This window comes from Bos mutus, chromosome 18 (genome assembly GCF_027580195.1).
Source record: "Bos mutus isolate GX-2022 chromosome 18, NWIPB_WYAK_1.1, whole genome shotgun sequence".
Taxonomy (NCBI): domain Eukaryota; kingdom Metazoa; phylum Chordata; class Mammalia; order Artiodactyla; family Bovidae; genus Bos; species Bos mutus.
In genome coordinates, this window is record NC_091634.1 from 7,949,306 (window position 1) to 7,962,065 (window position 12,760).

The window sequence follows — 12,760 nt, forward strand, 5'->3', positions numbered from 1 at the left end:
TTCAAGAGCCATGTGGCATTTTCTTCTTTATATAAATTATTCCAGAGACCCCCCTACATTGCCTGCGGGTATCAGGTCATCTCTTCACTGTTCTTCGAGAAAAGGTCATTCTCATCTTTGAAATGGAAGAAATACATTTGGAAACAATTTTATTATTTTTCATCAGCACAAAAGGGCAGATCACTGGATAGCAGGAAGAAATTATTCCATTCATTCTCTTCAGTCTCCAATTTTTCTCATGTCTATAAAACAGATAAAGGGTAATAAAATTGTCTGAGAAATAAAAGAAGACAAAGCAGCTGACTAGGAGAAGAATGATGTGGGTGGCTTGGATTTCAGGAGAGGGCCGGGGAGAGAGGGTGGGGCTGTGAATATGCGGGGCTCTCCGGCGGTGTTTGTAGAGAAGGGTCACCATGTAGAGACTGGACCACGCCATGAGGCTCACAAAGAGGAGATCTCGAATCAAGATGACACTCAAAAATGCCATTGAATAGTAGTGGTGTTCCAACTGGTTAGTTTGGCAATATAGTGTGGAATACCCAGAACCAACAATTGTGAAGTTGAGATTGGCTACTACTGTTTTGATGATGTGGATATAGATAAGCATGTTGATGACCCAGAAGAAAAGGAAAGAGGGGTAAATACACGTAGAGAGTTTCAATTTAAGCCACGCCCACTTAGAATGAACAGGACTGATGATGATGGCTTGGTAGGCACTCAGGAGAGCGGTGGTACAGATGGAAAGACCCCGTGTAACTCTGTGTGTGAACAAAGTCGCTTTACAACCAACGTCGTCTAGAAAGTGTCGTACTCCAAAGGATGACATGACATCTGGTATCAACTTGAACATGATGGTCAAGACATTGACCAAAGTCAGGTGTATGAATATGACATCAATGGGCTTTTTCAGGTGAGACCGAGTTATGAAAGTGCACATTTTTAACTTGAAGAGGACCGAGTTCCCCATGAGCCCAATACAGATCTGAGATATGAAGAAAAATTCCAAAATTGCATCACTCGCAAGCATTATCTTAATCCCGTTTTGTGGCTGTCATTAGGTCAACCAGACTTTAAACAAAGCAAAATAGATTATATCTTGAAATTATAAATTATAGGGTCTGTTCAACTTTTCTGTATTTCAGACCCACATATGGTGCTTTCAGAACTGGATTACAAGGATTCTTGAGAATCTTTGAGTACAGAATTCAGTTTTATGAAGAGGGTGTAATTCAAATACTAACATTAATTCTAGTATATTACCTGTGGCATGTTGGGCAAATTAAAAAAAAGACAAATTTTAATTTGCATCTTAGAAGGCATTTTAAAGAACATTGATTTACTTGGCTGCACTGGATCTTAGCTGCGGCACGTGGGATCTAGTTTCCTGACCAGGGATTGAACCCAGGCCCACTGCATTGGGAGCATGGAGTCTTAGCCACTGGAGCACTGGAGAAGTCTCTAGAAGGCATTTTTGGCACATATATACAATAGAATTCTTTTTGTGTGCATGCTAAGTAGCTTCAGTCGAGTCTGACTCTTTGCCACCCATGAACTGTAGCCTACCAGGTTTCTCTGTCCTTGGGATTCTCCAGGCAGAATACTGGAATGGCTTGCCCATGCCCTACTCCAGGGGATCTTCCCTACCCAGGGATCAAACCAGTGTCTCTTTGTCTTTTGCATTGCAGGTGGGTTCTTTACCACTAGTGCCACCTCGGAAGCCCCAGTAGAATACTACTTGGTCATGAAAAAGAATTGCAGCAACATAGATGGACCCAGAGAAGTAAGTGAAGTAAGTGAGAAAGAGAAAGGCAAATAACCACCTGACCTCACTTACCTGTGGAATTTAGAACATGCAAAATCCAATCTATCTATGAAACATACACCGACTCAGAGACATAGAGAACAGCTTGTAGTTGCCAAGGGCTGGGGGAGAGGAATGGATTGGGGGTTTGAGATTAGCAGATGGAAACGGTTATATATGCATGGATAAACAACAAGGTCCTACTGGATAGCACAGGCAACTGTATTCAATATTCCAGGCTAAACCATAATGGAAAAGAATGCAAAAAAGAATGTTTAAAAGATGCTAGAAAGCTGTGTACAGACTGGTTCCAATTTGGGAGGAATCGCTCATAGAAAGAGCAAAAAACAGAGGTGTAGTGAGTGTTTCTCTGCTAACAAGATTCCCACCAGAAAGTGGGATTCAAGAATTATTTTTAACTCTCCAAGTTTTTTCTGTTTTTAATTGACCAAATACAATGAATGTGCTATCCACAGGGACTTCCCTGGTGGTCCAGTGGTTATAGAACTTCACCTTCCAGTTCAGGAGGTCGGGGTTCAATCCCTGATCAGGGAGCTAAAAGCCCACATGCCTAATGGCCAAAAAAACCCAAAGTATAAAACAGAAGCAATGTCATAACAAATTCAATGAAGACTTTAAAAATGGTCCACACACACACACAAATCTTAAAAAAAGAAAATGTATGCACAAATCTATATAATATTTCTTGAAAAAAGAAAACATTTTTCCTAAGAGTATTGAATTGCATTTTGTATCTGAACCCATATGTTTCAATAGTCTGACATTTCTAGAGAATGTTACACTTCTAAAACCTAAAGAGAATCATATGTATTTGAAGTTCGTGTTTAGAATTTTAACTACATTATACAATACCTCTAAGACAATTACCACTTAAGAATTCAACTCAGAGTCTTCCCTGGCATTCCAGTGGTTAACACTCTATGCTTTCAATGTAGGGGATGCAGGTTCAATCCTTGGTCCCGGAACTAAGATCCTACATGCAGCGCTGCATGGCTTCCCACTCCCAACACAAATCATCTCATATAGAACTTTCCAAGTGGACAATTTACCTCATGCTGCCTTTGTCCCATTGGTCAATTGCATTTTTCAGTGACATTTTCTGTTCTTAATAGTAAGCACTACAGAGTTTTGGCATCTAATCGCTAATGGTCATGGATGCTGCTAAACATTTTACAATATAAGGGTCTGTTCCCACAACATGGAATGTTTTTTTAGCCTTAAATAGCAGTCATACTGCGGCTGATAAAACCCAAACTAATCAATATTCCATGTGTATTGCTGACTGCAAAATATCTCCAATCCATATCTTCTTGTAAACAATTTTATGTGCTTGTTACAAAACCAGAATTAGTCAGCTTACAGATAGAGTGTAAGAATGGTATGACCTCCATTAAGGCTGACATTGAAATTCACAAGGTTATTACCTCATCCATGTTTCTTGGAATTTGGAGTTTTCATGATTTCCGATTTCCTAGGCTTTGTAATAAAGTAAGAAGAAAATTAGAAAGAATTTTTTATCACTATCTTTAATCATTAACAGAATCTATACATGTTAAAAGGAAACTGGTAGAATCATCAGCTTCATTTTTAGAATTTTAAAAACTGACATACAAGTTTACTGGAAGCAAAGTCAGTATAAAAATCATCTGAATTTCTGTATTCCAGTAGGATATTTGTTTTAAAATGAAATTTAAGGAATTATACATCTCAACAGCATAAAAATGTCTTGAACCCAGGAATTAATATATATTTAATAGAAAATATGTAAAGCCTCTAAGATAAATGATGTTATCGAGCATTTTTAAATGAAAATGAGTGTACTGTAATTCAATTTGAGATAAGAACTTATATACATAAAAATAGAAAGATGCTGGGAAAAACAAAAGTAAAGATAAGATTATAAAATAGTAATTAAATGAAACTGAGAGGCATTGCATTATATCAAATGTAAATAAATATCAGTTAGGGTGTAGACTATAAAGAGACTCAAAAAAACGTTAAAAAAGAGGAGGCATTTGTCAAGTGAAATTCTTTGGAATTTTAAATAGCTTTTAAGAAACAAAAAAGTCAAAAGTACAATGTAGAAAATACGATAGAGTTTTAAAAGGAAAATGAATTGAAGACAGTGAAAGAGTAATAAACACCTGTTCATTATTTAAGTAATTTAAGAAATTTAAGAAACATTATTTAAGAAATACTAAAAAAGGAAAAGAATAAAGTGTAAAAAGCAACATACCTGAAGGAAAAGAAATCGTGACAACATTGTGAGAAAGAAGATAAATATATTCATATCAAAAAATTAGCAGATTATATCTGAGCAAATAATGAAGTCTCTGTAAGGAAGCTTGGGATTGGGAGTGAAAATATTGAAAAGATTTTTAGGGACTTCCCTGGTAGTCCAGTGGTTAAGACTCTGCGCTTCCCATTGCAGAGGGCATGGGTTTGATTTCTGGCGGTGGAACTAGGCTTCCGCCTCCTCCTCAAGAAAATTAAAAAAGGATTTTATACCTCTTTCTGGCTCTCAAACCGCAGTGTCTCAGATCCTTACTGAAAGCAATTGGCTTCCCCAGGAAGGTGGGGCATCTTGGAAAGGCCGGGTCTGACTCGCAAAGACTGTATATGAGGGATGGGATGGCAGAGCGTGTCCTCCCAGCGGGTCCCCTTTGTCACCTGCGGTCTCCAGCACCTTGTTTGTTGAAGTCATCCTGATGCACCCAGAAGGGCAGCAAGTTGCTCTCCCAAAAGCAGAATGATTCTCCTGGTAAACTTATTAGGTTTATTGACAAGAAAGCAAAGGCAGGATCTGGGGACGTACTTTTCCCAGGTTGATCTACATCATTAAGTAAACGTCAGAATCTAGACAAGTGATCAAAGTTAGTTTCCACTCCCTGATGGAAATTCCCCCAGGACCTGATAAAAGCCTACCTCAGAGCAGCATCTCAGAGGATATGTTCACTTTTCCAGCTCAGCCTCCTCTTCTGAAGCTTATTTTTTAAAACATCTTTTCTGACACAAAGCAATATATAACATGGGCTTCTCCAGGGGTGGTAGTGGTAAAGAACCTGCCTGCCAATGCAGGAGACATAAGAGAGCCGGGTTCGATCCCTGGGTCGGGAAGAGCCCCTGGAGGAGGGCATGGCAACCCACTCCAGTATTCTTGCCTGGAGAATCCCATGGACAGTGAAGTCTGGCAGGCAACCGTCCATGGGGTCGCAAAGAGTCAGACATGACTGAGCTGACTTAGCACAGCAGCACAATATATAACATTGAGTAAATTTAAGGTGTGATGATTTGAAGCAGGTATATATTGCAAAGCGATTATCATAATAAAAGTTGGTTAACCTCTCAATACTTCACATAATTACCATCGTTATTTTGTGTGATAAGAATATATTTAAGTCAGCTCTCTTAGCAACTTTCAAGTGAACAATACAGTATTGTTAAGTATACTTTACTGTGCTGTCCCTTAGATTCCTCCAAACCATTTATCTTAGAACCAGAGATGTATGGCCTTTGACTAAGATCTCTCCATTTCCCCCACACCCCAGTCCCTGACAGCTGCCCTTCTGCTGTTTCTATGAGTTTGGATGTTTTGGATATCACTTGTAAGTGAGATCATACAGCATTTGTCCTTCCCCTGTCTAACTTACACCGTTTAATGCTCTCAAGGTCCAGCCAAGGTCTTATACGTTTCTTTTTAAATTTTTAATATTTACTTATTTTTGGCCATGTTGCACGTTGGATCTTAGTTCCTCAATTAGGGATGGCCTGAGCCCCCTGCAGTGGAAGCTCGGAGTGTTAACCAGTGGTGGTATTGTTCAGTCATTCAGTCGTGTCTGACTCTCTTCGACCCCATGGACTGCAGCCCCCTAGGCTCCTCTGTCCATGGGATTCTTCAGGCAGAATACTGGAGTTGGCTACCATTTCCTTCTCCAGGGGATCTTCCTGGCCCAGGGATCAAACCCGAGTCTCCTGCATTGCAGGCAGACTACCTTCTGAGCCACCAGGGAAGCCCCCAATATCTAAAGTAAACTGATGCAAAACTGGAATTTGGTTTTCTATCTATTGAGAGGACAATTTTTTAAAAAATTGATCTGCACTTGATTGCTGTTGCTGTTGTTCAGTCCCTAAGTCCCATCTAACTTTTTTCGATCCCAGGGACTGTCACCTGCCAGGCTCCCCTGTCCATGGGATTTCCCAGGCAAGAATACTGGAGTAGGTTGCCATTTTCTTCTCCAGGGCATCTCCCCTGACCCAGGGGTCGAACCTGCGTCTCCTGCACTGGCAGTTGAATTCTGAGCCACCAGGATTTCTAATAAACTTTTTCCTTACCTTTAAGTCATTTGCCTAAATAAATAAATGAAGATCTTGTGCCATGTCAAAATAATTAGTTATGCTCTATGTTATCTTCATCATGTCTTTGTTTTTTAAGTAGATCTGGTCTTGATAGCATTAAAAGATCTACGTTTTCCCTTAGCTTCTGTATTTGCCTACAAAATCTTTGTAATTTTGGTTAAATGGATAACTAAGCATTGTTTCCAACTGACCTATTTGACTAAGTGTTTTAAAACCCTTTAATCTTTTTTACAAACTTTTAGAACATTAAGTTAAATTCTAAACAAGGTCTTCTTGACTTTGGACTAACTTTAAGATATTCAGAGGCCCCTGAAATATCTCAAAGATTTGTTTTCTCTCCTTATTGAGAAAAAAGAGATTAAACTAACTAGGTATATTTGATATATTAAATTACATGGGAAGCATTGTCAAATAAATAACATTAACAGTTTATTAACAATGTGTCTATAGAGGTATTTTATAAGTGTCCCGGAAATTGTAGGAAATTCCTAGAAGCCGTATAGGTCCTGCCATGAAATTTTATCTGTCATCAAAATTAAGGCTCATACAAAAAGACTGAATTAGAATATCAAGAAAATACCCTGGGCTTCCCTGGTGGCACAGTGGATAAAAATCTGCCTGGCAGTGCAGGAGACACGGTTTTGATCCCTGGTCTGGGAAGATCCCACATACCATGGAGCAACTAAGCCCTTGAGCCACAACTGCTGAAGCCTGTGCACCTAGAAACCCATGCTCTGCAACAAGAGAAGTCTCCGCAATGAGAAGCCCAAGCACTGCAATTAAAGAGTAGCCCCTGTTTGCCACAACTAGAGAAAAGCCCTAGGAGCAATGAAGACTCAGCACAGTCAAAAGGAAATGAATACACAGTTTAAATACCCTAAATGACTTTTATGAAAACATATATACACAGTCACCCTTCTTAATTTGGGGTGTCATATCCTTCAGACAACCTGATGAATATTCTTATAAAATGTTTTATCTATTTACATAAACTCAACATCATAAACATGATTTCATCAAGATGAGATATACCCCCTGATATAGGTCAGAAGATCTATAGGTTATCAAATCCCTGGATGCTGGATATAAAAAAAAATCTGCAATACATCTTTTGTAAAGGACTTTCTCTATTTGATACTTATAAAGACTCAGAAAGGAATGTCTTCAAGAGTAGAAATTCATCACCTCGGGCAATATTATGCAAAGAAGCATTTATATAAGACTTTATAAGATGAAATTAGTAGAGGAGCTATGAACTGCCTTACACTTTTTGAATAGTGTGGAAACATAGGTTAAAATTTTGAATTGTCACTTGACCCCAAAAGCCACCTTTAGAAATCAGTTCTATAACATAAGAGCACCTATACACAGAGAAAAGATATGGAAAGATATTCCCTGAACTGTTATATGTAGTGGGGAAAAATAAAACCAACTGAATTCCTGGGAATAGTGGAATAGTTGAAACCAATGTGGGAGAATCCATATCATGAAACAATCTCTGACTCTTTCATTGAGTTTTGTCTGTATGTGCCAGTGTGTTTTGTTAGGATGGGGTGACTTTGTCACACTGTTGGTGGAGCTGACCCTGTCATTTTGGGGTCCTCAGCTACTGGTCATCCTTCTTCTACTGAATCTTCCCCATGTCATCTCATCTCCTGCCCCACGATACTGTCCAGAGATTCAAGGTCACCTACATGATGAATCTCCTCTTGCCCAGGCAGGTTACCATCTTGCTTGGGTCCTGTCTATGTGTTTGGGACTTCAAGCCTGCAGTCACATTCCAGGGCAGCCGGACACTTGCATCTCCAGGTCTTGGCATACCTGGTCCTGCTTCCAGGTAAATGTCTGATCATTCAGATAATAAGAGTCTTTGGGTTTCTTGGTGTGATTTTTTTGGTCCAGTATAGGAAGGGGCAATGCATATGTCTCCTTCGTCATTGCCAGCATCCTAGATGGCTGGACTCATGTCTAGCCCATATAGACACCCAAGGAATATTGTGATAAAGGAATGTTGCCACGCTCTCCATTACCCTTAAAGATCAAACTATTTTCTCTTGTGTAGTTGTCTTTCATTTGAAAAAGATTTTTTTTGCCTAGCCAATAGCATCCTAAAACCTTAACAGGCATAATGTCTGGCAACAATATTTCAGTTAAAAAGAAACAAAACTTTTAATAGGCAAAGCCTGGATAAAATACGGCAATTATGAATGGCTGGGTTTTTGGATTGGTGAATATCAATAGGATGCAATTAAAAAAAAACAAACAAACAGGTGGGACTTGCCTGGTGGCCCAGTGGCTAAGACTGTGCTCCCAATGCCAGGGGCCCGGGTTTGATCCCTGGTCAGGGACCGACATCCCACATGCACCAACTAAAGATCCCAAGAGCCACAACTGAGACACAGTGTAACCAAAATAAATAAAAAGAAATATTTTTTTTAAAAAAGGAAAACCTGCCATTTGGAACAATTTGGGAAACTGGGGATTATTATGCTTTTCGAGATAAGTCAGACAGAGAAAGGCAAGCCACATGATCTCATTTATATGTGGAATCTAAAAAAGCCTAATTCAGGATAAATATCCAATGGTGTTGCTTATATGTGGTGTCAAAGAAAGTCGTACAAATGAACTTGTTTACAAAACAGAAAGAGAATCACAGGTGTAGAAAACAGCCTAATGATTAAAAGTAGGGGTGGGGAGGAGGGTAAAGTGGGAGATTGGGATTGACATATACCCAATGCTGTATATAAAAGAGATAACTAATAAGGACCTACTTATAGCACAGGGAACTCTACTCAATACTCTGTAATGGCCTATATGGGAAAAGAATCTAAAAAAGAGTATATTTATGTATATGTATAACTGAATCTCTAGTCTTTCCCATTCTGTTGTTTTCCTCTATTTCTTTGCATTGATCACTGAGGAAGGCTTTCTTGCCTCTTCTTGCTGTTCTTTGGAACTCTGCATTCAGATGCTTATATCTTTCCTTTTCTCCTTTGCTTTTCGATTCTCTTCTTTTCACAGCTATTTGTAAGGCCTCCCCAGACAGCCATTTTGCTTTTTTGCATTTCTTTTCCATGGGGATGGTCTTGATCTCTGTCTCCTGTACAATGTCACAAACCTCATTCCATAGTTCATCAGGCACTCTATCAGATCTATCAGATCTAGGCCTTTAAATCTATTTCTCACTTCCACTGTATAATCATAAGGGATTTGATTTAGGTCATACCTGAATGGTCTAGTGGTTTTCCCTACTTTCTTCAATTTCAGTCTGAATTTGGCAATAAGGAGTTCATGATCTGAGCCACAGTCAGCTCCTGGTCTTGTTTTTGTTGACTGTATAGAGCTTCTCCATCTTTGGCTGCAAAGAATATAATCAATCTGATTTTGGTGTTGACCATCTGGTGATGTCCATGTATAGAGTCTTCTCTTGTGTTGTTGGAAGAGGGTGTTTGTTATGACCAGTGTATTTTCTAACATTTCTTCTAACAGAAGCAGAAGATATTAAGAAGAGATGGAAAGAATACACAGAAGAACTGTACAAAAAAGATCTTCATGACCCAGATAATCATGATGGTATGATCACTCATCTAGAGCCAGACATCCTGGAATGTGAAGTCAAGTGGGCCTTAGAAAGCATCACTACAAACAAAGCTAGTGGAGGTGATGGAATTCCAGTGCAGCTATTTCAAATCCTGAAAGATGATGCTGTGAAGGTGCTGCACTCAATGTGCCAGCAAATTTGGAAAACTCAGCAGTGGCCACAGGACTGGAAAAGGTCAGTTTTCATTCCAATCCCAAAGAAAGGCAATGCCAAAGAATGCTCAAACTACCGCACAATTGCACTCATCTCACACGCTAGTAAAGTCATGCTCAAAGTTCTCCAAGCCAGGCTTCAGCAATATGTGAACTGTGAACTTCCTGATGTTCAAGCTGGTTTTAGAAAAGGCAGAGGAACCAAAGATCAAATTGCCAACATCCGCTGGATCATGGAAAAAGCAAGAGAGTTCCAGAAAAGCATCTATTTCTGCTTTATTGACTATGCCAAAGCCTTTGACTGTGTGGATCACAATAAACTGTGGAAAATTCTGAAAGAGATGGGAATACCAGAGCACCTGACCTGCCTCTTGAGAAACCTGTATGCAGGTCAGGAAGCAACAGTTAGAACTGGACATGAAACAACAGACTTGTTCCAAATAGGAAAAGGAGTACGTCAAGGCTGTATATTGTCACCCTGTTTATTTAACTTCTATGCAGAGTACATCATGAGAAACGCTGGGCTGGAAGAAACACAAGCTGGAATCAAGATTGACGGGAGAAATATCAATAACCTCAGGTATGCAGATGACACCACCCTTATGGCAGAAAGTGAAGAGGAACTCAAAAGCCTCTTGATGAAAGTGAAAGTGGAGAGTGAAAAAGTTGGCTTAAAGCTCAACATTCAGAAAACAAAGATCATGGCATCTGGTCCCATCACTTCATGGGAAATAGATGGGGAAACAGTGGAAATAGTGTCAGACTTTATTTTTGGGGGCTCCAAAATCACTGCAGATGGTGACTGCAGCCATGAAATTAAAAGATCCTTACTCCTTGGAAGCAAAGTTATGACCAACCTAGATATCATATTCAAAAGCAGAGACATTACTCTGCCAACAAAGGTTCGTCTAGTCAGGGCTATGGTTTTTCCTGTGGTCATGTATGGATGTGAGAGTTGGACTGTGAAGAAGGCTGAGTGCTGAAGAATTTATGCTTTTGAACTATGGTGCTGGAGAAGACTCTTGAGAGTCCCTTGGACTGCAAGGAGATCCAACCAGTCCATTCTGAAGGAGATCAGCCCTGGGATTTCTTTGGAAGGAATGATGCTAAAGCTGGAACTCTAGTACTTTGGGCACCTCATGCGAAGAGTTGACTCATTGGAAAAGACTCTGATGCTGGGAGGGATTGGGGGCAGGAGGAGAAGGGGACGACAGAGGATGAGATGGCTGGATGGCATCACTGACTCGATGGACGTGAGTCTGGGTGAACTCCGGGAGTTGGTGATGGACAGGGAGGCCTGGCGTGCTGCGATTCATGGGGTCGCAAATAGTTGGACACAACTGAGTGACTGAATTGAACTGAACTGATAACTGAATCACCTTGCTGTACACCTGAAACAAACACAACGTAATTTCAATAAAAATTTTAAAAATAATAAAAGATACCATAATTTAAAATTTTAAAATGAAAATTAAGAAAGGCTGACTCCTAGAAACAGACAGCAGAATGTGATTGTCAGGGGCTGGACAATGGGGGAAATTGAGAGATCTTGGTCAAAGGACACAAACTGCCATTTCTAAAACGAATAATTTCTGGGACTCTAGTCAATAGCCTGGTTACTCTAGTTAACACTAATTAACAAGACTGCACTGTATACTTGAGAGTTACTGGGAGTGTCGATCTTGAATGTCCTACACACGCAGAGAGACACAGGCACACAGGTAATCATGTGAGATAGCTGAGACATTGCCTGTATTATGGTAGTCATTTTGCAATATCAGTTGACCAACAACACGAAGGTTAGGGGCTCTGATGCCCACACAATTGAAAATCCAGTGAGCCCTCTGTATTTGTGGTCTTGGATCAGTGAATTCAGTCAACCGTGGATCGTGTAGAACTGCAGTACATAATTAGTGGGAAAAATGATCCATGTATAAGTGGATCCGCTCATTTGCAAACCCATGCAGTTCAGTGTATCAAATCACCACATTATACTCCTTAAACTTACACAGTGTTACATGTCAACTCTATTTCAACAAAACTGCGCGAAAAGTAAACAATAAAAGCAGGAGGCATAATATATGTGGAATTTAGAAAGATGGTAATGATGACCCTACATACGAGACAGCAAAAGAGACACAGATGTAAAGAACAGACTTTTGGATTCTGTGGGAGAAGGCGAGGGTGGGATGATTTGAGAGAATAGCATTGAAACATGTATATTATCATATGTGAAACAGATTGCCAGTCCAGGTTCGATGCTTGAGGCAGGGTGCTCAGGGCTGGTGCACTGGGATGACCCAGAAGGATGGGACGGGGAGGGAGGTGGGAACGGGGTTTCAGGATGGGGAACACATGTACACCCATGGCTGATTCATGTCAATGTATGGCAAAACCACTACAATATTGTAAAGTAATTAGCCTCCAATTAAAATTAATTAATTAATTAAAAAAAAAAGCAGGAGGCATAAAAGGCTAAAGAGGGAAAGTGAACCATGATTTCTGAGGAGCTGCTCTGAAGTCAGAGTTTAACAAGTCTTGGGGGAATTTCCATCAGCGAAGTGAAAACTGACTTTGATCACGTCTCTCGATTCTGAAGTTCATGATGTAGATCTATTGGGAAAATGTACATCCCCAGATGGTGCCTTTGCCTCCTCATCAATAAATCTAATAAGTTTACCAGGAGAATCACTTTGCATCTGGGAGAGCAATTTGCTCCCCTCTGGGTGCATCAGGATGACCCCAGCAAACAAGGTGCTGGAGACAGCAGGTGATAAGGGGACCCCCTGGGAGGAGAAGCCCTGCTATCTGGTCTCCCATATACACTCC

The 12,760-nt window shown here is 40.0% G+C and overlaps 1 protein-coding gene across 1 annotated transcript; it reads right to left on the reverse strand.

Moving 5' to 3' along the window:
- Positions 1 to 76: 76 nt before the first annotated feature.
- LOC102267971 (vomeronasal type-1 receptor 4) lies at positions 77 to 1,027 on the reverse strand. The gene has a single exon (XM_005895413.2). The coding sequence runs from the start codon at positions 1,025 to 1,027 to the stop codon at positions 77 to 79; it is 951 nt and encodes a 316-aa protein (XP_005895475.2).
- Between the last annotated feature and the right edge of the window lie 11,733 nt (positions 1,028 to 12,760).